This window comes from Pygocentrus nattereri, chromosome 13, assembly GCF_015220715.1.
Source record: "Pygocentrus nattereri isolate fPygNat1 chromosome 13, fPygNat1.pri, whole genome shotgun sequence".
Lineage (NCBI taxonomy): Eukaryota > Metazoa > Chordata > Actinopteri > Characiformes > Serrasalmidae > Pygocentrus > Pygocentrus nattereri.
The window spans coordinates 16,975,086-17,000,784 of record NC_051223.1 but is presented as its reverse complement, the minus strand read 5'-3'; the positions used below and the strand labels follow the sequence as shown (position 1 = coordinate 17,000,784).

At 38.7% G+C, this 25,699-nt stretch overlaps 1 protein-coding gene across 1 annotated transcript in view; it reads left to right on the top strand.

Moving 5' to 3' along the window:
- Positions 1-15,060, top strand: part of LOC108424873 (dynein heavy chain 9, axonemal) — a 167,439-nt gene extending 152,379 nt beyond the window's left edge. Inside the window, exons 67-70 of the mRNA XM_017693145.2 lie at positions 2,186-2,356; positions 4,351-4,533; positions 6,253-6,642; positions 13,287-15,060. Coding sequence (XP_017548634.2) covers positions 2,186-2,356; positions 4,351-4,533; positions 6,253-6,642; positions 13,287-13,514 — 972 coding nt within the window. The 3' untranslated portion in view covers positions 13,515-15,060. The remainder of the gene's footprint in view (positions 1-2,185; positions 2,357-4,350; positions 4,534-6,252; positions 6,643-13,286) is intronic.
- Positions 15,061-25,699: the final 10,639 nt, after the last annotated feature.

Genomic DNA, 25,699 nt, shown 5'->3' with positions numbered 1-25,699 from the left:
TGTTTGTGTGCTGCCTACAGTAAGATCTACAGTAAGATTTATGGTTTATTCTACTGAATTGGTTCATTCTGAGTTTGGACATTTAACTTGGACTTTAGACTAAAATCCTTTTGCTTTGAGGGACTTTGCACCTTAAATATGTTTATTTTAGTTAAACAAATAATTGTACATTCTATGTTGTAAATTCCAAAACAATCAGTGTATGAAATACTCCTTCATATTTGTGGGGTCCCATATTATTCACCTTAGCGGTGCTGGTTCCAGCTTCAATGACAACGAACTGTTTGGTTCAACAATCGTTCTTTTAAAAAGGCTCTTTTCTACTTTGTTAATGTGGTCATCTCCTCTCCTGTGTTCAGTCTGAGACATGAGTTACACTCTTTCTACCAAACTCTTGCAAATTGAGCAGTTTTTAGATTTATAGATCCGCGATAATGTAAAGTTTTTGCACAAGAAATCCAAGCATAGTTACATGTGCTAGGCTAAGAAGCTGGATTAATTCATTTGCTACAGCGCCACCCTGAGGCAGAATGTGCTGCATTAATAATACGTTTATTTTCAGGGACCCACCCAGGATTTTGATTTTGTGACATTCAGGGGGGCCCAAGAGATTAGTTAGTGGGTCCCAGACCTCCTGTATTTTGCACCTTGAATACAATCATAACACTACAAAAACTTTACTAAATGTTTTTGTAGTGAATGTTTCAGTAGTGAGCATAACTCAGAAACCAGTAGATATTTGTAGTTTATAGATATTTAGTTTAGGTTTGTAGATATTTAGTTTATTGCTATCTAAATTAATGTCTTAGTTATAAATAGATCATAACATTATCCTTGTAAATATTTAAGGTTTGAATACTGAATTATTTTTATTTTCCTTTTTTCTTTTTCTTAACTGGTCGTTATACTCATATACTCGTCATACAATTTGTGATATCATGTCATTAATGTCATTAGTAATTGCTACCTACTACTGCCTTTGTAGCTTTGAGCTACTTTCATCTGTTCAGGGAGGTTAAAGTTTTTGGACAATTTCTTTTAACAGTTAAATCTTCTTACAGTTACTTTTGAGTTGTGTTCAAATATAGCAAATGTTATTAAACAGTTATTTATTCATATTTTTAGCAGAGATGCCACAATAGATTTATGACTAGAGCTGCTAAGCCTATACGAGGGGTGGCATGCTCCCCAGGGAATGTTTTTAATGACCCCAAAATGTTGTACTTTGTTAATTTTGGGAGTAGCAATAGGCACAAAATTTGTCAGTAAATATGACCAGCTGCTGAAACTAACACACAGAAGATCTGTCTTTTCACTGTCTTTTCACTCGCAGATCTAATCAGACTTTAATGCTACATTCACTTACAACAGGAACGAATCAGGCAACAGCACTGAAGTCAAGCAGTGCTGTTCCCCTTCACCTAGACAAACTCCAAGTACTAAACATGTTGTTAAAATCCAGTGACTGTTGAGTAGTGCCTGATCAGACCTGCTCCTTCAGTCTTCTTACTGTCCTTCTCCTTGCCTAAACGCAGAAAGAGACTCTTTTTATTAAACTCAAGGCTTAATGAGAAACCTATCACTTCAGGTTTTTTCATTTAAATTGGCACAAATCCAGCTGCCTTTCTTTAAGAAATTGCCTATGTCTATCTACAGGTTGAGGAATTGAGAGATATATAATTGTGATGTATGTGATCTCTTCACCTATATTAAATAATCAGTAGTCTGTGGCTACTACTGATGTAATTGTTTCAAGAGACACACAATAATAAAGAATCTAAATGACTGTGTCTCTGACGCTCAATGCACACTCTCACTATCTGTGAAATTTCATGAAATTTACACTTAGACTGAAATAGCCGGCTTGTTAGCTGGCTATCATTAGTGCTAGCCTAAACACTAATGTGTTTAGTGTTCCCCTTTCTTTTTGCATTGCATTCTTTTTGCATTTTTCATCTTAACTCTGTAACTACTTACAGTTTCACTCTTTTTTGCTTTAATAAGCTTTTAGAAAAAGTCCTGTTGCAAAAAACAGTCATTGCAAACTGCCTAAATATTTGACAATTTCCTTTTCTAAAGAATCGTTAAAAGTTGAAAACATTCACCATAAATTGTAAAAGAAATTTGTAAAGCTGAATTCTGTACAGTTCTGTTTTACTATGGGTTTTTTTCTGTTTGCTCTCAGTATATCGATGATGCGCTGCCTGCAGAATCACCCTATCTATACGGCCTGCACCCCAACGCTGAGATCGGCTTCCTCACCCAGACTTCAGAAAAGCTCTTCCGCACTGTGCTGGAAATGCAGCCCAGAGACGGAGGCTCTGGTGAGGGCAGCGGCACCTCACGAGATGAGAAGGTAGTGGATCACATTGACCTGTCAGTTTAAAAAAAATTAAACATGTAGTTCTTTCAAAAAAACATAGTGCATAGTCAGGGCCAAGCCTGAGTTTGTGTCAGCATAAATAATATTTTCCTTGTTTTTCTCTGTTTTTTCTACAAAGAAGGACAAGCGTACAAAAACAAGCACATTTATTACTCCTTATGGTGCTTTTTCACTACTGTTAAAATCAGACACCACAATTTATTTAATTAAAACAGCCATTAAATACAAAGTATGCATTTTTCAGGAGGAGCTTAGATAAAAGATAATCCATTTGCATATGGGAGGAGAAAGTCAAGGGAAACTTCTCACTAAATGTGTAATTATTTGTATAGTGAGAAGCAAAAAATGCAGCCAGCTTCAAAGACAAAACAATCCAGATTTCTACAGATTTGTTTTAAAACTGAATAGTATCTACAGAAAAGGATAGAAGCTGTATTAAATGTAATATACTGAAAATTAATATTTAGTTAAGGATTTGTCATTTTACGTGTACCATATGCTTTCAGATTTTTTTTGCTAACCCTGTAAAATGAATAACTCGTACTTAATGGTTGTTTTGACAAGAAATTAAATAAATAGAGAGTGGCATCTGACTTCTGCACGGGAATTAATGTAGCTAAATAATGCTGTTTCTACCCATAACACTGATCCAAATCTTACATAGCATCTAAAAGGAAACATTTAGGCTCTTTTAGATTTTAGAGTGAAATTTTTTTTTTTTGAAGAAATCAGCCTTTTCTCAGAATTTTTATGTTTTCTTGCACATAGCACAGTACAACAGACCAGACATGCTGAAGAGGTACTCACACCTTGCCTGCAATGACTTTTGCTGCGTTCCAGGAAACATTTCTGTTGTCATTTCCTTCGTCTCTTTCCTGACTGCATTCTGCACCCATTACCAACCATTATTCACAATGCATCCTCATCACTGTATGTCAGGTGCTTCTCTTTAGCTCCATTACCCTCATCAGCGGACAGAATTGATGTGAGCCCATCCTCTATATCGTCCTCTTCTTTGGACGCTCTTAAAAGGGTCAGCCTAATCACGCTGTCATATTCTAAGCTGGAGACTGGGAGGCCCACTTGTGTCTGAAGAGGTTAAATGGAGCTAATTCTGGAGTAGCGGGTTGGGTTCGGTGGCTCTGACATTTCAGAGATTAGATATGGGAGCTGTGGAAGTGTGTCTGGAAGCATTATGACAGCTGACCTTTTTCAGTTAAGAGATTGGGATTTGTAAGCAATGACCACTTTGCATTAAACTGGTCATGTAAGTGACAGAGACAAATAGATTTTTTTTGAGATATTGATTACATGGCCTGCGACCCTATAGTGTTTTATCTCTGTGGATTTCCTGTTGGTGCAAAGTTCAGCTTTAATCTTTAAGGAGACACTTAAGAGGAAGTGTTTTTCTAATGTTCATGACAGAACAAGCACTTAAAGTGATAGTTCAGCAAAACTCATTTTTTCCCTTTGCTCCAAAGGTAGTCCCTCAGCCAAGGCTTGTTTGGGGTCTGAAGTTTGCTTCTTTTCTTTTGCACTGGAACTACAAGGCTAACATAGCTAATAAGTACTAATAATGAAATTAGCATTATATGAAAAATAGCATTATGAAACAGCACATTTTTTATAACACAAGAGCTGCAGTTTTAACCTGTTAACTTAGGAAATGTAACCTAATAAACAAAGCTTTAAGCTTATAAACTGTGTGTAGGTAAGTTTCAGATGCAACACCCATGTCATGTGTACATGACAACACAACCATGACTAACTGGCAATCCAGCACTCTACATTCAGCTTTAAGCCTCAAGCTAGACAAAAGATGAGCTGCTCTTCTTGGTCAAAAAACAAGTCTGGACCTTAATTTGTTAAAAAAAATGAATTAAAACACAATTTAAATCCCTAAATCATTGAGCTCTACCCCACCTGTGTTCAGATCCCATCTTGACTGAAATGTACATGTTTTTAAGGTGAAAGCGATCCTGGACGAGATCCTGGAAAAGCTTCCAGAAGAGTTTAACATGGTGGAGCTGATGGGAAAGTTGGAGGAGAGGAGTCCATATGTGGTGGTGGCCCTGCAGGAGTGTGAGCGCATGAACATCCTCACACAGGAGATCAAACGCTCACTTAAAGAGCTCAATCTGGGCCTGAAGGTACTGTGAGCCATTTTACACACACACACACACAAAGTTTAAACATTCATGTACACACGCACACTCATATTGATTTTCATAGTTATTAGCACTCATGTAGTTATAGCATTGCTCCTTTGACCCATCAGATACTGTGACACTTCAAATGTGCTCTAAGTGCCCCATTACAGGTCATTCAGGATAAATGAAACTTAATCGCCAGGGTGCTGCCAATCGATTCCACTGCTTGTTCTAAAGCTATCTTAAGTGCATTATATCTCTGAATGCAGTTAGATTATGAAGGAGAAATGGGGGCCATTTGAACCTCTGCTAAATATAATGTGATTTAGTAGAGATTGCTACTTCAAGCATTGAGATGAATTTTAAGAATGGGCAAAATGGGTAAAATGTCCTTGGCTATTATCATGAAAGGGATGAGCTGCCTCTTTCTTCAGTAAATGGGCATGTAACCGGCTAAGTATGAACCATATTCCCTCATCTAAGAATGGCACTGTCTAAAAAAAACATTGTACTTGTTAAAAGTCGTTCTTTGTGCACTACTGATTCAGTTTAGTCGTTGAATCACTGTCCTCTTTGTCATGCTGTTGCACCCACACTTTGAGCTCTTGTATCAGTGTTTATTTATTTATTTACCTTTATTCATATCTATTGCTATAGTTTGGTCAATAGATAAAGTATATACTCAACACCTATAGATGTCAGGAGCTACGAATGGCTGGTAAATATCATTAGGCATATCCTACAGCTTCTATACCCATAGAATTTGAGTCAAACATCAACATTAAATACTGCAATTCTGTATTTGGGTGACTGGCTGTTTTGTTAGCCAAAGAGTCTTTAATGCAAGTTTTTCTTTTTTAATCTATTCATGTCTAGCAACTACATTTAGTACAATAATGTTTTGATTAGTCTAAAGCAGGAATTTCCAACCTTTCTGAAAGTGGGGGCCTTAAGTAAAAAATAGTGTGAAAATGATATTATTTACATTAATAGTAATACTAATAAAATAGTGGATTTCAGCAGTTAGACTACTAACTCCCCCCTTTTACTGTCGCATTGTTGTGTTCCAGTATCAAACATGCTCTGCTGGTTTGGTAGCTGTAGCTTGGTTGAACATCTAACAGTACCCATTTGAATGTTTTTGATTACGTCATTTTCATATCCTTATTCGCAATCAAATTCTGTTTTGGTTAAAAAAAAGGGAGTCCTATATGACTGACCCGACTTAATGTGATAAGTGATAAAGACTTTAAAGCCAAAAACTTTTAGCCATATAATTTGAAGAAATTCCTCAGATCTGTGCTCATGGAAGCTCAGAGAATATAAAAATAAAAAGATATGTGCAATTTCAGATATAGATATGAGTTAAGTTTATATGCAGCATTATTTTAGACTTTATTTTGAGCAGTAATCATAGTGAACTAACTGTGATATTGTAATGCATCTAGATATAAAGATTATGACACATCACAATGAGTATTATATCTAGTTGGCAATACTCTGCCCTGTTATTAACCCCATGAAGGCCAGCAATGGCCAATTTTCTTTTCAAACTGAAATGTAGCAAACAAAGAAACAGTCAATTAATTAGTAGCACAGGAGTTAAAATGAATCAAGACAAGGCCTTTTTTATTGCAATCACACAATGAGTTAAATATGTTTGAGTCTCCAAACTGCTACCTTCTGCTGTCCAGCTATGAGTATTCTATCTTTTCTCAGGGCGAGCTTACGATGACCAATGACATGGAGAACCTGCAGAACGCCATCTACCTGGACCAGGTGCCTGACTCATGGACGAAGCGGGCGTACCCGTCCATGTGCGGTCTGGCGCTGTGGTTCACTGACCTGTTGAACCGAATCCGTGAGCTGGAGAGCTGGAGCTCAGACTTCAGCCTGCCCCCGGCTGTCTGGCTGGCCGGCTTCTTCAACCCACAGTCCTTCCTCACGGCCATCATGCAGTCCATGGCTCGCCGCAACGAGTGGCCGTTGGACAAGATGAGCCTGCAGTGTGACGTCACCAAGAAGAGCCGTGAAGACTTCAGCTCACCCCCAAGGGAGGGAGCCTACGTGCATGGCCTGTTCATGGAGGGAGCCCGCTGGGACACGCAGGTAAGAGGCAAGGGAGGAACTGCAGGAGCAGCTAATTGTGCTGAGTCTCCAGTTGACTTAATCATTAAATTCATAGATATTCAGCCCTTTTTACTACGCAGGCATATAGATTTGTGCAGTGTGAAAATAGTTATCATTAATGTGATAAATTACAGTCAGAGTATGTAACAGTGTGCATATCGCAGTTGTGGGAAGAAAACCTCATATCTCCAATATGATATCTTCACAGGAGAAGGAAAAAAACTACTTTACTTTTAATGCTAGTCAATGGAACCAGACTTTTTTCCAGGTCATTTTGGGCTGTTTCTTGTAGTCTAGTCATCATGAAATTTTCATACACTGTAAAGGGCAACAGACATTTTCAAATTATGTCAAAAACCGACAAACGACAAATATGGAAATGCAATATGAAGGATACTTTTAGCACAGTGACCAACTAAATGTTATAATACAATGAGAGCATAACTAGCCTTGCTGTCTTGGTGGATAGGATGGCCCTTCCTCACCCCATCACTCAGAATGCTAGTCAAAATGGGCATCTTTCAGCTGATGTAACAGAATTGGCAGTTAGTTCTCCTCCAACTGTGTTGAGCTGACCGATGACACTGCATTAGGAAAAATCTGCACAAGCTAGCTCTCACCCTCCCAGCTTGGTAGCATCATGTGAGTGGTGGAATTGGCCATAATGTAATTAGGGAAAATATTGGGTAAAAAAAAAAGGTTAGCAGATTGACTACCTAGAGGGGGGGAAATGAGGTCACTAGGGACATGCATGCATTTAAGGGTTAAGTAGAGCATTCTGTGGAACTCTGTGGAATGTTTAATGTAGTATGGAATGCAACACTCTGATGAGATGGGAAGACTCCTTTGAGAAATGCCTTTATTTTCGAGTTTCTTATGCAGTTGATTGAAGCTACAGCTTATTATTCTTGTGTTGTGACAAACCATGTAGCCAGCCATGGATATAACAGCAAGCCATTTATTTCTGAATGACAATCGAAGCATAAAAACCTACTTAAAAAAGCTATTTCCTCTGTAAGGTTAGTATATGAGTGTGGGTTGTGGTTTTTGATCAGTGTAAAAGGGCAACACACATACTGTGCAAAGTGTGCACACAGACACTTGCGTCCCTGGAGAGACACACAAACGCAGAATGTTACTTGAGTTTCTCAACCCACTAGTTCGAAACCAAGTTTCAATCCAACTGAGTCTCTTAATGACACCAGCTGGATATTAAATAGCATTGTAAGGTTAATCACCCAATTGATTTGGATACATTAGTTAAATTACTTTTTTTTTCTACAAAAAATTAAATGAATGCCATCTTTACAGCTCAGCGCTTCCTATATTAAAACACTCTGCATGCTCACGAGGTGTTTACACGCGTCTGTAGATTAATGTGGTAGAAGACTGGACGCTGCACTGCTTGCTCTTTACATTTACAGGAGCATGTAAATGTGTGCTGCTTTCCTGAGTCTCTAAAGGCAGCTTTTAATTACAGAATGTGAAGACTGAGCATAGACTCACTTTAATTGCTACCGCAGTTCTGCTGTTTTTCCTCCTATACCTTAAATGGACTTAGACTGAGAGTCAGGTTTGCCTGCATGCCCCATGGGGAAAAAACCCACTCTGCGGCTTATCCAACTGTGAAAGCATAAATAAGCATGGATGCCTCCGGAACAGCATGGCTGGGAAAGAAAGATTTATGATAATGCTATCATTTATGTGAAGGATTTTCTTGACATATTCAAAATGACATCAAACCCAGTATTTCTGCGAAATTTGAACCATAAACGTTTTCAAGGTCCTTAAGCTTGGTGAGCAGTTGCGATGGGCTGTTGAGTAAAAGCCCTGCTTTCAGTGCAGAGGTGACTGCTGCTGATCACTCTGGGTCCTCCAGAAGGCAACTGAGCATGCTCACAATTTGAAGAGATTGTTGGCATTTCTCCCAGACATACTTGCCAATCAGCCTCCTAGCTGGTCATGTGGCAAATCTGGCCCTTATTGCTTGCTTTATGGCCAGTACCTTCAAAAGATGCAGTGATAGACAATGTACTGCACAAAAAAGTGATGCTTTGAGTTAATAGTGCTGCAAAAATCACAAAACAGGTTTCATCATTCTTTTTCAGGAGATATTTCTAAGCAAATTATATGTAATTGTATTAGGAAAGTGTGCTTGCAAAACTGGAGTTGAAAAAATGTATAAAATATACATAGAAAATGGGACTCCTAACAACCATGCAAGACCTCTTGCATGGTTGTAACATGCAAACTAGTGTAGTGATGTAATGACAGGGCTGAGAGGATGGAGATAGCTAATTAAAAGAACCTGAAGTGCCATCTTGCCTCTTTTCTTGTCTGTGGGACACCTCCACAGCTCTACTGTCCTCTGTCTTCTCTGACCCTATGAAGGTCCATTGTGCCAGAGGTGCACAGTGCAGCCATCTAGACACTTCGACTACAAATAAACAGCACCTAGCAGGTGCCACTTTAGATGGCTTTATGTTAAGCACCCTACGTTGTTAAAAGACGCACTTCAAGAGATAGCCTTCAATCTGAGACATCCTTCTTAACATTCTAGTACAATAATAATGCTGTCCACCTCAGACATACAGTACAGTGCAGAAGTCAGAGGTCAGACTTCATTTATTTGATATCTAGTCAAAACAGCCCCTGAGGTGTTCATTTTTCAGGAGTTTTTTTCTGAGGTAATTAGATTATCCAGTTGCATAAGGAAGGGGAAAGTCAAACAAAGATAAGTGGGAATTCCCACAACTGGGAAGTTAAAATGGGACAACCATGCAAGACCTTTTTAGACCACCAAAACGGTCACCATCTGAAAAAGCTTTCACCTTTGAGAAAGAGGAGAAAATCAAATCAAATCAAATCAAATCAAATGTATTTGTATAGTGCTTTTTACAATTGATATCACAAAGCAGCTTCACAGAATTCCAGAAAAGACAAAGTTTTAACAAGAAATGTAAAACCCCAAGGTGAGCAAGCCAGGGCAGTGGCAAGGAAAAACTCCCTCAGAGCTGAGGAAGAAACCTTGGGAGGAACCAAGGCTCACAAGGGGGGACCCATCATCATCTGGTCAAACTACCTACAAACTATTATACTACTAATACTAATAGTAAAAGTAGTTAGTAATACAACCCCAATTCCAACGAAGTTGGGACGTTGTGTAAAACATAAATAAAAGCAGAATATGATGATTTGCAAATACTTTTCAACGTATATTCAAATGAATACACTACAAAGATATTTAATGTACAAATGGATAAACTTTGTTTTTTGCAAATATTCACTCATTTTGAATTTGACGCCTGCAACATGTTCCAAAGAAGTTGGGACGGGGCAACAAAAGACTGGGAAAAAAGTTGAGGAATGCTCAAAGAACACCTGTTTGGAAAATTCCACAGGTGAACAGGTTAATTGGAAACAGGTGAGTGTCATGATTGGGTATAAAGGGAGCATCCCTGAAAAGCTCAGTCGTTCACAAGCAAGGATGGGGTGAGGTTCACCACTTTGTGAACAACTGCGTGAGCAAATAGTGCAACAGCTTAAGACCAACGTTTCTCAATGTGCAGTTGCAAGAAATTTCAGGATTTCATCATCTACAGTCCATAATATCATCAAAAGATTACTCTGCAAGTAAGCGGCAAGGCAGAAAACCAACATTGAATGTCCGTGACCTTCGATCCCCCAGGTGGCACTGCATTAAAAACCGACATCATTCTGTAATGGATATTACCACATGGGCTCAGGAACACTTCAGAAAATCACTGTCAGTGAACACAGTTCGTCGCTCCATCTACAAGTGCAAGTTAAAACTCTGCCATGCAAAGCGAAAGCCGTATTTCAACAACACCCAGAAACGCCGCCGGCTTCTCTGGGCCCAAGCTCATCTGAGATGGACTGACGCAAAGTGAAAGTGTCCTGTGGTCTGACGAGTCCACATTTCAAATTGTTTTTGGAAATCATGGACGTCGTGTCCTCTGGGCCAAAGAGGAAAAGGACTGTCCGTATTTTTATCAGTGCAAAGTTCAAAAGCCAGCATCTCTGATGGTGTGGGGGTGTGTTAGTGCCCATGGCATGGGTAACTTGCACATTTGTGAAGGCACCATTAATGCTGAAAGGTACATACAGGTTTTGGAGCAACATATGCTGCCATCCAAGGGGCGTCCTGCTTATTTCAGCAAGACAATGCCAAGCCACATTCTGCACGTATTACAACAGCGTGGCTTCGTAGTAAAAGAGTGTCTCCCATTAAAAATGTGTGGCGGATTATGAAGCACAAAATATGACAACGGAGACGCCGGACTGTTGAACAACTGAAGTTGTACATCAAGTAAGAATGGGAAAGCATTCCACCTACAAAGCTTCAACAATTAGTGTCCTCAGTTCCCAAACGCTTATTGAGTGTTGTTAAAAGGAAAGGTGGTGTAACACAGTGGTAAACATGCCCCTGTCCCAACTTCTTTGGAATGTGTTGTAGGCATCAAATTCAAAATGAGTGAATATTTGCAAAAAACAATCAAGTTTATCTGTTTGAACATTAAATATCTTGTCTTTGTAGTGTATTCAGTTGAATATAGGGTGAAAAGGATTTGCAAATCATCATATTCTGTTTTTATTTATGTTTTACACAACGTCCCAACTTCATTGGAATTGGGCTTGTAGTAGTAGTAGAAATAGTTAGGAGATAGTAGTAATAGTTAGGAAATTAACTCCACTCTTGCTTCAGATCTGTAACAAATCTTAGGTGTTTCTGTCCATCCTTCCACTGTGAGAAGACAACACTACTATGAGTCCGAAAAGATGTGTACATGTCAAGAAGCTGTTAGAAAAAGGAAAATTGGCAAAACAAGCAAGATGTTGCTTGGATTGACCACAACAGAGTCCAGACCTCAGCATTACTGAGTGTCTTTGGGATTACTTGGGTGTAAGAGGCATAAAATCTAACAGACTTTGGACTGAACTTTCGAAGTGTGGAAAAATGTCCCTGCAGATTTCTTTGAAAAACTGAAAGCAAGTCTCCTGCAAATAATGGACACTGTAATAAAGGCAGTGGGCAGACACACTGAATACTGAAATATGAAAAGTGATAAATTTAGTTGTTGAGGTTTCTGTGTAGTTTCTGTTAAATATACAGTACTCTGCAAAAGTCTGTCACCTAAACCATTAATCTCAGCAGTAAGTGTATTTATGCTTGTAAAGCCAGCATATATCATTAGAATAGATAGACATAAACAGAAATAGAGTCACAAGAATTTCTTCTTTTGAAAAGTCTTGTGAGCTAATTTGAAGAACAAAGTTTGGTTCAGGATTTCTCCTCAGTGACCACAAGCATGTGTTCAGTTTCATTACTAGCACACCTGATTCATCTTAATGAAGCAATGATTAGCCAAACCAGGTGTTGGAGGATAACCACAATTAATACTGAGCTGCCAGACAAGAGGTTAAACAAACACATTGATACATGTAAATCACTACTTATTCGTATTCATATTGTTTGTGTTTATTCCAGTATTACTGCTTTTTTGAGAAAATAAATACTACAGCCCAGGGCAGTAAGCATAAGCACCTCGGCACAAAGGTGATTCGAAAATGTTAGAGCAGGCATCACACTGAACACTCCCTTAACATCATCCTAACATTAAGATGCTTTTGGAAACTGGGCTGAGATAAATAGCCTATTATGTCTAATATTCTCAGGTGTCTGCTTTTTTTTCAGCTGATGCTGAAAAATAGCTTGTACTTCATGGCTGTTTTCACTAGAAATTAAATAAATAAAGTGTGGTCTCTGATTATTTCACAGTTCTGTAATTAATTAAAATCACTTTCACCTGTCTAAAATATATCACATCAGCATAGATGTTTACTTTTTGTTTGCTTAATCTTGGTAATAACTGTGTTGATGTGATATATTAATGTAGAATGTACACATTTCAATCAGGTAAATTCTAATGCATTACTTTCAACGTATGTTGAAATGCAGCCTAATGTAAACTAAGTCGCATTATTTTGAGGAAGCTTTTAAAATCTAATCCTCAGAAGCTTCGATCATTTGCATTCTTTCAAAGATAAAGTTTCGGCTGGGTGGCGATGTCATTAGGGTGCCAAGTGAAGGGGAACTCATGAACAGCGTCCTCTATGGACCACCGCAATGTCAACACTGTTTGCATTTGTCCCTTTTAATACTGCGAGGCGTCCAGCTCCTGCCTGTCATCCGTGGGCTGCAAGAGGATTAATTAGCGAAAAATAATAAACCGTCGCTCCGCAGAATGTCTGAGGAATGTGAAAGGCAAGCCGATTTCAATTTCAAATGCATTAACTTTCACTTGTTCAAGGAGACCATGGGATTAATGCAGAAATCTTTCGGAAAGAAAGGAAAAAGCTCCTTGCCAAGATTAATTGAAGCTACTTTTAAGGGACTTAACAGAAATTAATTTTCACTCCAGCATGTTTGCAGAGTTATGTGACTTAGCAGTTGTTCTTTTCTTTTTTTTTTAAACGTCATGTGCCTGATAAAGCACACATTAATGCCGCATCATAAACCCTGCACAAATCCATTCAAAGCAGCACTACCTGATATCTCAACAGCACTGAAGAACGCACTGTGTACTCTGTGTGTCCTGCAGGCTGGAGTCATGGTGGACGCCCGTCTGAAAGAGCTGACACCTGCCGTCCCAGTCATCTTCATCAAGGCCGTCCCTGTGGACAAGCAGGAGACACGGAACGTGTACCAGTGTCCCGTCTACAAGACCAGACAGAGGGGGCCTACGTATGTGTGGACGTTCAACCTGAAAACCAAAGAGAATCCATCCAAATGGACACTGGCGGGTGTGGCGCTACTTCTGCAGATATAGAACACAAACTTGCAGATGCTTATGAGTACAAACATATTAGGGCGGCGCATTATTCGTTATTCGTCATTGCGATATTGATGGTATCTCAGAAGGCTTCAATATTTAAATTAGCTCTCTAACAAAGTGCTCTGAAAGAATGTTTCAGGGTCATTTTGATGATTTGAGGCATTAATATAAGCCAATGTAAATAATGATACTGATAATAATACTGGATAAAATATCAAGGGTTCCAGTGTATTAAATTAGAAGATCAATCACAATATGAAGCAATCTGATCACAATTAAGTCTATATCTACTGAGTAACCATTATTTTGATAATCTTTTTGTTTTGTTTATTTTTAAACCAGAGGCCAAACATTTAAAAATGGGTTTGCACAACTTGCAGATAAGGGCTTATCTGTAGCAGTACATATTGCAGTATATATATATATATATATATATATATATATATATATATAGATACAGTTCTGTCCAAAAGTCTTAGTCTTATTTATCTCATCATATGTCATTAGAATAAATACAAATAAACATAAATACAGTAAAAAGTAAAGAGAATTTATTTAAAACATAAAGAAAAGTTGTTGATATCGTGTAAGCTAGTTTGACGAACAAAGTTCATCACCAGCACACCTGATTGAGCAAGATGAACAAATGATTAGCCAAACCAGACCTAGATGATAACTACAGTTACACTGTGCTTTCACAAGGAGAGGTTTGGAAATGATTGAACAGATACATTCATATACACAAAATAACTATTTTTTGTAGTTATTCTAATATTAGGGTTTTTGCTGACCACATAACCAGCTTTTTAATTCTAATTTTCTCAGGTGGCCTAAAAACCTGTACATGGTATCACATACACGTTATTTAAACTGTATTATCAGGGTATTTGCAAGAATCAACAAAAGGTTTAGTTTTAAGTGTTTTAAGTAGTTGGAGTATCACTGCTGTGTTAATGATCATTTCTGCTAGTATTTCAGTGCAGGGTTTAATGCTACTAAAGCCAGCTCTTCCTAACCACGAATATTTGAAGCATTAACAGGAATCTGTTAAATACGGCTTCATAATGGTCTGTGGAAACTCTGCGTATCAGTCAGATTACAAACTAAACCACAAGCCGATAAAGTGAGAATGTAACAGAGTAATGGTGACAATCCTAATTCGCTACAGTTCTCTTTCCACATCATACAGCCCTAATATGTATGTAGTTTTGGTGGCAATATTTACCACCATAAAGACACAACTGCATTTTGCACCTTTAGTCAAAAGGAAATCTCTCTGTTACTTTTTATAGAGGTTTTATCTTTTTTAATCAAAATGTATATTTTTATAATTCTATATGATGGGATGCTGAATACTGTAACCTGTGTACCCAGATACAAGCTGTAAAATAAAAGAATCAGTGCCAGTCTATGTGATAGTAGAGTATGCAGAATAATTCAGAGGTGCCTGAAATGCCAAATGCTTAAATTGTGCAGAACTGTAGCACCCGATTGTTTTTATAACTACCTTCTTTTTATTAAAAGTAATAGCTATTCTTTATCATGCCTTCACACACCTGGTCTTCATTCTCTTCCTAATATCCAAACCTCCACTTTTCATTTTGAAGTTATCTTTTTTTTTACTAGCTCTGAGTCTTTATCCTCTGAGTCTTTCCCTCAGACTCAATATCAGATATCCTACTGAGCTAAAAACACAGCAGCCTGGCCTAAACTTTCTCACTGCAAGGCTTTCCAGCACATTCAGACAGCACCATGTCCAGGGAAAAAAAAAGAGAGAGAAAGAAAAGGAGATGCTGCTCAGAAGAAATTGCAATCCTTCAGCCGTATTCTTCAATGAATCCTCTAGCTGCAGCAATGGGCCCCAAGGGACCCCTATATCTGTTATTGAGAAAACTTAACAATGTGCACGGAGACGCCGAGGCATGAAACAGAACTGTGGGGAAGCAGACTATGAGGAAAGCAATAAATGTACTGGAGAATCCAATTATAATGAGCTAGCAAAAGTTTTAGATAACATATAGAGTGTCACCTGCTTCATATTCACAAACTGCAGGGGATGCGGAAGAAATAACTCATAGCAAAGTGTAGGTCACAGTTCATGTAGTCTGTATGTGTGTGACTAATGCCTTGGGTGTCAGTGCATGTTTGTTTGTATTCGCGCTATAATACATTATTACTTCACTGCTGGGGAAGGTGGCCTTACTCAGGTAAAACAGTATCGCGTCTGCATTCTACAATCATGATCGAAAGTACAAGCATGCAAGACCTCAGTGTCCTCAAATGCTAATCCATAACTACAACATTTAAGTATGAACTCATATGCCTCTTACACTGTTTGGTTAAAGCACAGAAAACATTGATTTTAAAACAATTAAACAGTGTAATTCTGTTTGCCTGCTAAATTGTACAGCATTGATTTTTTGGTTTTCTATTTAATGGGTAATTGAATCTGATCAAGCTTACTGAGAATCTAGCGGGATCCAGAAGCGCCGCGCAGTCAAGTGGGGTCTGAAACCAGCTCTTCACAAAACAACGTGCATTAGGACGCTGGCATCTTGCCATAATTAAATGAATGGTGAATTGGTTAAGGCAGTTAAGCCAGTCCGTCACGATGCTGCTGATTACACGGCATTCGGAACGGTGTCAGGCCAAGGTCAGCAAGTGCTCCACTGCTTTGGTCTCAATACAACATCTCGCTACACCTGCTAGCTTATAAATATTTACTTATCCAGACTGATGGCAGCTGATTATAACCACTTTGATCCCAGCGTTTTGGTCTGTTGGAGACCAAACTATCATCTAATGAGCCATAAATGATGATTTGCCTTAGTACACATGTAGATCTCCAGGTTTATAGATTTATTTGACAATAACTGTTTTAAGTTGCTATAAACGAATCATTTATGCAGCAGTAAATCCTTATAGGTGTCAGTTATCTCTGGCATTAACAAAAGCAGGGTGTCATTTTATATTCACTCTCCACTCCTTAAATCAAGCAGACAGTTTCTGTCACAAATGTGGATTCTAAACTGATCATCCCAAGAAGAAAAGGAGGCGTTTTATTACGTTTAAAATGTGTTGTTTCTGTATATGTTCAGAAAGAACTTTTTTTTGTCATTTACATTTTTGCCAAGTTTTTGTTATTGCTTGACATCTAAACAAATGGAAATAAGCCAGAACGGCAGACTTAAACCTGCTGATCCAGAATGTAACCATAGTTTAGTGTGTACCTATGTAATAAGATAGTAATAACCATGTAAATACATAAAAATTGGAATATAAACAAACATACAGCAACAAAATAACAGGCTCTATTTGAAAGCTTGACTGTTGATGTGGACATCGTATTTCATCATATTTCATCACAGAAGCCATAAAAACACAGTTAACAGTTCAAATGATAATGCAGTGAGAGAGAGAAAAGAAAAAAGAAAAAGTCAAAGTAAACGAGAGCAGAGCCCCAATCCCTAAACTGAGTGCCGGCTTTGAGGGAGGAGTGGAGAGATAGCTTCCAGAGATTTCGACACACTGCAGAAATGCAGCATCACTCCAGTAGTCATGAAGTGTCCACATGCTGCTCCTCACCTGCTGTAGTGCCCTAACTTTCTGCACCACCAATGCCATTCAAGTTCTCAAAGGCCGAGAGCACGGCTGGCAAATTCATTTTTGCATATTGCATGGGGCATGTTGGCACTGTGGGGAACATGCTGCGGGGGAAAGTGTCAGTCCTGGGGAGAAATCTATCAGCGGCTCGTGCTCGGAATGAGAACGAAGGCGGCTTAATCATTTTCTACGGGAAACGCTGGTTGCTAGGTTACAGGTCAGTCCTGAGAAATCACTAATGCAAAAGCCAGTGATGGCGCAGTGTATGTAATATTAAATCAGTCGTTGGGTAATTCCCACAGCATTGTAGCATTTCTTCACCTTCACTTACAGAAACTTCTTGTTCTACTTATTACTTGCTGATTGCACAAATGTTTTGGACATGAAATGCCCTTTATAGTATCTTGTAGTCTTTATTTACGCATAGAATATTCTATAATAATTTGAGAAATATTCATATATTTAGAGAAGACTTTTGTCTGGCTCAGACCCCTACAATCATTACCTCCACCAATTTCTTTTAACATGCTAACTTTCTGGTCAGTTACATCACCCGTGTTTTTGTCATTACATCAGATGGTGCACTATCAAATATCAAGTTTATTTAGTATTAGGCTATATTTTTTCATTATGCATGGTTGCCACCTCTCACACTTTTGAGCCTTTACTCAACAGCCAATCAATTTACATGCCAGGAACAAACTAGTAAGTGACTATTTCTGTTCTTTCTGCATGTTGACATTCAGTTGCGTTATACCTTAGGTTATCAAAAACACAACTGGTTCTCACACAGCGCCACCTTTTTTTTAATATAGGAACAGCTTAAGAAAACTGGACCATCAGGGTTCCCTCTTACACCAAGATCACTGTGATAGTGTTCCATTGTAATATGGGTGAAGTTCTCCAGCTCAGCTACAGACACACTAAAGTTTAAACTCCTGTTAGATTTAACTTCATACCCTTGTTATCTGCTGCCAACACTAATTACCTCTCCTTCCATCAAAAGCATATGTTTCCTTTGTATTAACTACTGTATTTGTAGACTGGTTCACAAGCTAAAATGCAATGACTATGAGCTCTGATTCCAATTACTGTTTTAAGCTGTGGAACAATAGATATAATAGACGCATATACCATTGATAACATCAGTCCAGTCAACTCACCAACGCTGGCAACTCTGTGCTGTAATCATTTTAAATAGCATGTGGTTTAACATAGATCATCAAAATTGTGACTTTACAGGAGAAAGCAAAAATGTTCTCAACTTTTAAGGGAAGTTAATATTTAAAGCAATTGTGGAGTATTTCTATTAGTCCAGTCTTCCTTAAATATTCACACATCATTAAGGGCAGCTGCTGTGGAACAATATTTTTGGAGAAATATTTTTTTCAAAAGATGTTTTCACCACTGAAAAAGTAGTGGGTAGTAAATAAACAGGAACATTTCCCATAACTATGGCTTAGCATCTCATAATTATGACTTGCTATCTTATAACAATAAGACCAATTTAAAAATTATGACTTAGTATTTCATAATCACCACTTAAAGTCATAATTATGACTTTCTGTCACACAATCCTAATTATGGCTTTGTGTCATAATAATGAAATTCTGATCTCATAATTATAACTTAGTACCTCAATTATGACTTGCTGTCCTACAATAATGAGATCTAATAATATAGAGAAGGTTTCTCATAATTAGGACTTACAATCTCATAAGTTACGACTTAGTATCTTAATTACAACTTAGTGTTTTATAATCGTAAGATTTTAGGTCATAATTATAAAAAACTTTCTCACAATTATAACATATTACACTCTCAGAAAAAAGGTTTGAAACTGCCACTGGGGGGGGACACTCAAGAGTACATTGAGGACACCCTCAAGAGCACCTTTAGTCAGAGGACATAACTGTACCATAATCTATTGAAATGATATTTTCTAAGACTCCACACATTCTATCCACTTTTCACCTGGGAAAAACTTTAAGGTGCACAATTGGACGTTAAAACTGCTGTTGTACTTTTGAGGACATATTAACATTGTTTGTACATTGATAACTGGAAGATGTACCTGCACAGAACCTATACTTCTAATAGTGCGCATGGCGTTTCTCCAGGTTTGCATCCAAAAAGCCTTTTCAGTTCATGATCCCATCAATGAACACAAGCTCACTGACACCCCTGTAAGAAGACCAGCTGTAAACTCCACCTCCACCATTTCCACCTCTGTGCTTTATAGTACCCTAAGTGCAGTCTGGTTGAGTCTACCATCAGGTTGATGTTGTGCTAGAAGAGGAATGGGGAAAAGGGTGGAAAGGTTAATATAAGGTTTTACGTTGGAGGGGCATTTTATGAAATAACCTAAAGAACTTTCTTATGCTTTACCAAAGTTTAAAGTGTCCAAATGCTTTTACTAGCCACTGTATGTACATACTAGACAGGTAGAACATGATGTAAATGTAGTTTCATACAGAGTAACATACATGTACATACCAGAAAGCTAGAAGACAATGTACATGATGAAATTTAAATTTGAAAGATTTACATAAGTTATGTCATTTTTTGCTACCAAGCTTACACAGATCCCAGACACACTGACAAATGTTCAGAATTCTTTAGGAGCACTTGTCCTATACGTCAACTCAGCCAGGATTAAAATTTCAAATGCAAAGAGGTTGTACTCCAGCCGAACAAGACATTGCTTTTCCAAGGTAGAGCCGCTGAAAGCTTTTCCTTATTTCATATGGAAGCTCTGCCTTAGTCAGCAGCCATTTGCGCAGTGGGAAAGCTCTAGAGATGGCCTTTGCTCCCTGTTTCAGAGGCACCTCTTAAAACAGCCTGCCACACAGCCTCGCTTTCATTTAAGTGTCATATTTTCATCTACATGCTGATGGGAGCTGGTGTGGAATGGGGGGACTTGAAAATGTAACGTCCACCTCCCTGAGAAGGAATGCAAATGCCAAAGCCTTTGTTTGCCATGAGAATTGCATTTGCACCCCAGAAGTTCAATGAATTTAAATAAGGTTTTGTGATTGTATTTTTTAAGCATGCAAGTGCCAGGTATTAATTCACATGTCAAGAAAAAATGGGGGAGGGAACTGCCAGAAGCTGACAGACCTGCTCTCTGCACATACAAAAACACTGCAAGAAAAGCATGAAAAATATGCACTCAATGTTATTCACTCTGAAAACAAACCCCCCGTGAAAAGGAGGACGTAAAGTTTGAAAGGGTTCAGCATAGGCCTGTCGCAATCACTACATCATGTGATCAAAATTATTTGAGTTGATAGCCATTATTTAGGCTGACAGCAGTCATTTTCCACAGTCGGTAGATTTGACAGTCATATTATGCTGCAAAAAACAAGACGTGAATTGTGTTGGGTTGAGGCAAATAAATGTAAATAAAAGACAGCAGTAAATGAATTCATCACGACACAACATGTGATTTCTTCTAACTCGTGCTCTAACATGTTTAGCATTTGGCTAACACTCTTATCCAGACCGACTTACAATTTGATCATTTTACACAGGTAGGCGAAGGCAGTGTTAGGAGTCTTGCCCAAGGATTGGTATAGTGTAGGGTGTTTACCCAGGTGGGGGATTGAACCCCAGTCTACAGTATAGAAGGCAGGGGTGTTAACCACTACACTAACCAACCACCGGATGTAAGTGGTGCAAAGTGGGAGTGGAGCAGCATGATTTTGTCCACAGTGTGGAGGTGCTTTTCAGAAAGCCCAGCGAGCCAGTGTTTTTTCCAGACACTGACTATCTGTGTGACACAAGTGATGCAGCAGCGCAGCAAACTGCTACAGCATGCACAGTAGTCATACACAGCAGATGCGCTGCAGAACGGTTCAGCTGACCTATTCTGGAAATTCTCACTGATCTGAGACATAAGTCTAGTAGGCCTGGGTGATAGGGTGATGTATCGGATATTGTCGATGATGGACAAGTAAACTGATGCTGATGTGTAAAAGGCAATAATGGCCAGTTTAGGGAGCGCTATTACCAAGCAATTCTGTCAAATTGCAGCAGATGCTTCTCATTAACATGTGTATTTGCATACAGCTTCTTCTACTTTTCTTCTTTCGGCTGCTCCCTTTAGGGGTCGCCACAGCGGATCATCTTCCTCCATCTTGCCCTATCCATTGCCTCCTCTACTTTTACACCAACCATCTCCATGTCCACCTTCACTACATCCATAAACCTTCTCTGAGGTCTACCTCTTCTCCTTCTACCCGGCAGCTCCATCTCCAACATTCTTTGACCAATATATCCACTATTCCTCCTCAACACATGTCCAAACCATCTCAACCTGGCCTCTCTGGCTTTATCTCCAAAGCATATAGAATAAAACAGAATAGAAAGTAAGTCAAAGCTGAGACAGACCACATGTTCACATTTAACAGATCACATTTATTATTATTGTTGCTTTTTCCTGTTTTGTAAGGTGACCTTGGGTTTTGAAAGGCGCCATGAAATAAAATGTATTATTATTATTATTATTATTATTATGTATTGTTTGAGGGGGGGCATATTATCTGTAAATTTTTTAGCTAAAAATATGGTGCTAATTATTTTTATCACCCAATTATTGATATCACCCAGGCCTCGTCTACCAATCTTACACACAATTATTGTCACAAGAAGCAGAAATGTCTGCTGCTCACTCTACTCACATTCTCTGGAGGACGGCGCCGAGTAATGTTAGTTTGTTAGATATGTAGCTAATTCTAGCATTTTCAGCAGGCAGGCTGGCAGAATGAGTTCAGGCTCCAGCCCTCGACATTTTATTATTTTTTATTATTAGCTTGTCAGTCACTGCCGGTCCATGAGTGTTTCAGATCGGTGTGGACGGAACCGGTATCCATAGCAACAGGACACCAAGAAAGTTCTGTAAAACTACAACTCAATAGGTGTTTTTCACACATGGAGGAGGGGTTAAGTTCTGCGGGAGATTATGTGTAAATGTATTTCCGGTTTCTGCACAGCTCCACTACAAATATGGCTGCATTTCATAATTTATCATCTCTGGCTGAACTCCCGTGCTTTAGGCAGGATGATGTGGTCAGAATTGCGGAAGAGCTATCGAGCACCAACGTGAAACTCTTTTTGAGCAGCTTATTTTTGATTATGAAGGTAAATTGTTAGCTAGTTCCCAGTGTTGTAGTTAGCTACCTTACTTAATGTCACAGACAGGATTGGTAACGTTAGGTACGTTAGTTTCAGCATTTCTCAGGATTTAGAGTTATATCAGCACAAAAAACTGTGCATCAGGAATCTCAGATCTTCTAGTATGTCTAAGAAGTAAATAAACTGTGTCCAACATGAATTATTGTGTTAAATTATATCCTTCACAGTGTCCAGTGTTGCAGATAGGGAGATGTGTAAGGGCTCGGCTCTCCCTGTAGAGCAAAGCGAGGAACCACAGACTAGTGGTCCAAAAACTTTAAAAAGTTTGAAGCAGTTTAACCAGTTTATTGTTACAACATTGCAGTTCACGAACCCATTTTAATTTATGCTATTAGATTTACTGTTTTATAAGCTAATTCACTATTAGGTTTTTATGTACCACATATTACCACACATCTTTCCAGTAACCACCTACATCACCTGGGTCACAGAAATTCTTTGATGCCGGTCTCGAGGGTCTCATACACCAGCCATGATTTGGGTCCATAACAAAAAGCCCACAACAGACATTGGGCAGAACATGAAAACTCAAACCCATCAAATGTAGTACAAAGCTAAAAGAAAAGAAACACAAGTGTATTATTAAAACAGGAACGGATTACAGTGTTTGTTTTTAAATCTTAGAGGCATATTTTAATAACAGCTTTTCACAAACATACACACACAATGTAAGTATTGGTTACCTCTTATATACATACATATATATATATATATATAAGTGTGTGTGTATGTGTGTGTGCATCCTCTTAGGCTTGTTCTTCCTCCTCTACTCCCGACATATCCTGCTCCACCACCCCTTCCTCCTCATTAGTAGAGTCTCCAAGGCGAGCCCTCTCTCTGCTATAACTTACAGACCCTCTTGCTCGCTGACTCCAGTTGAAATGACATGGTACTGCGGCCCCTTTTCAGCCATATTTTTCCATTCGGTGTAACGTAGATGCCCAATGGGTTGAAATGAGCGCTGGACACATACGTGCTGTTTCGGGTTACTTTGATTGTCGGCGTCTCACTCTTTTTTATGCGATTAACCTTTTCTTTCTGAGTTCATCATCAGATGGACATGAATGAAAACTCGAAAAATGGAAATGATTTTACACAAAACTTCTCAAACCGGAAATGTCGACCCCGGAAACGAGAGAAAGGCTCATCCTGTGCTGCATGACATGAACACTTGTGCGCTTGAGTGTCAAAGTAGAGCAAAACTTTTACTAAACCCACACAAATGGACAAGAACTTTAAAATGGTAGATGAGCAACTTGGGCTACATTCACATGATCAGGCTGAAGCGGCACAATAATGTGACTCAGATCTGACGTTTTCAGGGCTGTGTGGACACACAAATCTGATCAAATTCAACCTGAGTCATACGTGGTCCTAGATCGGATACATATCTGATTTGTGGCCATGAGACCTTAATGTGAATGTTTAGATCGGAATTCATGTGCTTTTTTCCACTGCACCTGCACCAATATTCAGGGTTACCATGGCAGCAGCGCCAAACAGAAGTTAAAGCCTGTAAACGGTGGGAAAAAAACACATCTCACCTTTTCGCCTTCTTCTCGCTCTAATAATGAAGCTGAGATTTGACCAGAGTTCGCAGCGAAGGCTTGTTCTGACCGTTAGTTTGTTCTGACCGTTAGTTAGTTTGCTGATGATGCACATGACGCATGCGTTTTACTCACATGGCGTTACTGAGTAGGATGTGCGCATGCGGGTCATTTCAGAAGTTCACATTAACGACAGATTTGAATCACTTACCTAAACGAGTGTGAACCGTCCTGTCAGAGATCGGATTTGAGCAATGAGGCTTGTAATGTGAACGTAGCTATAATTAACAAAACATGATCCACAGTGGCATTTATGACTACACACAGCAGCATATGCTGCAGACTGAACATGGTTTTGTCTTAAAAGCGAAACAGTAAGCAGCGCTAAACAGAGGCTATTTATATGCATTTTTCACTGAGTAGATGTTAGCTTTGAAATCTGTGCTTATCAAGTGCAGCCAGGTGAAGAATATGACAGTGGGCCGACTTCTAGCCTCTATCACACAGCATCACTCTCAGAGACAAATTTTCACCATCTTTCACATAGATTCAGTCTCGCACGCAGTTCCGCAGACTCTGTTACATGTTAAAGTTCACTCCTCATGTTTTCTCACACATCTTTTGTCACATTAGACACGTAACAGATACAGAGTATAATTAACTGAGGCATTTGCTAAATGTCATTTAAACACTTAATTTGGAAATAAACTGCGGTAAGAAACACTAGCTGGTTAGTCGACCAAAAATTTACAGCTCATAATAAAAAAACGAATAAAAACGTGCATGTATTGCTCTGCACACAGGAGAAATAATGACCAATATAACTTTAATATGCTGGTGATTTCTAGCATTTACACCTTATAACTGTGCCATGTTGGATATTATGGTCATTATTTACTGTTATAGGCCATGCTGTGCTCGGGTACTTTTGTGCTTAAAACAGGCTGTGTTCATACACTAATCCTCCAATTCGCATAGCAGTCCTCCTCACATTCATACGTACGTATTTACATACACACACACACACACACACACACACACACACACACACATATACATATATATATATATATATATATATATATATAGAGAGAGAGAGAGAGAGAGAGAGAGAGAGAGAGCATTTGCACATTATTTTGGGTGTAACAATGATAAAATTGCAGGGCCACACCCTACTAGGCCCAGTCGTATCACGGCCACAGGTTGCACTGCTGTTTATTGTTAACTTCTTTTAACTGGTCTTTATTCCATTTTCTCTAAATTTGGACTGGCCACTTCCTATTTCTCCCATGATATTAGAAACATGACTGCACGCCCTTAAGAGCATCCTAAAAGTTAAAATAGTTTCTAACCCCTTGCTCAGGAATTTTTTTGGAAAAAACTGTCTAGTATATATATATATATATATATATATATATATTTTCTTTGTCTTTTTTTCTAGTAAACAGGGTACGGGCAGTAGTGGGACACGAGCGTTACTGCTTCTGATTGCTGACTGACTGGCATTACTGCTACTGAGTAATGACTGGTTAGTGTTACTGCTACTGCAGCTGATTGGTTGGTATTGCTTATACTGAGTGCTTACTGGTTGGTGAGCGGAGCAGCTCATTGGCTGAGAAAAGCAGTTTGCACTCACTGACGTCATGAACGTACAGGAGGCACCAAGTACTATAATGAAGTGAAAAGCAATGAAAAATAGAACAGCGATGTTTGTGTTTTATGCTGTTTTGTGTTCAGGATATGAACACATTCTTTTATGTGAACAAGTTTAAACATTCATAAACTAGGATTTTTGCTCAAATGCCCCATATTACCTTATTAATTTTGTCCTTG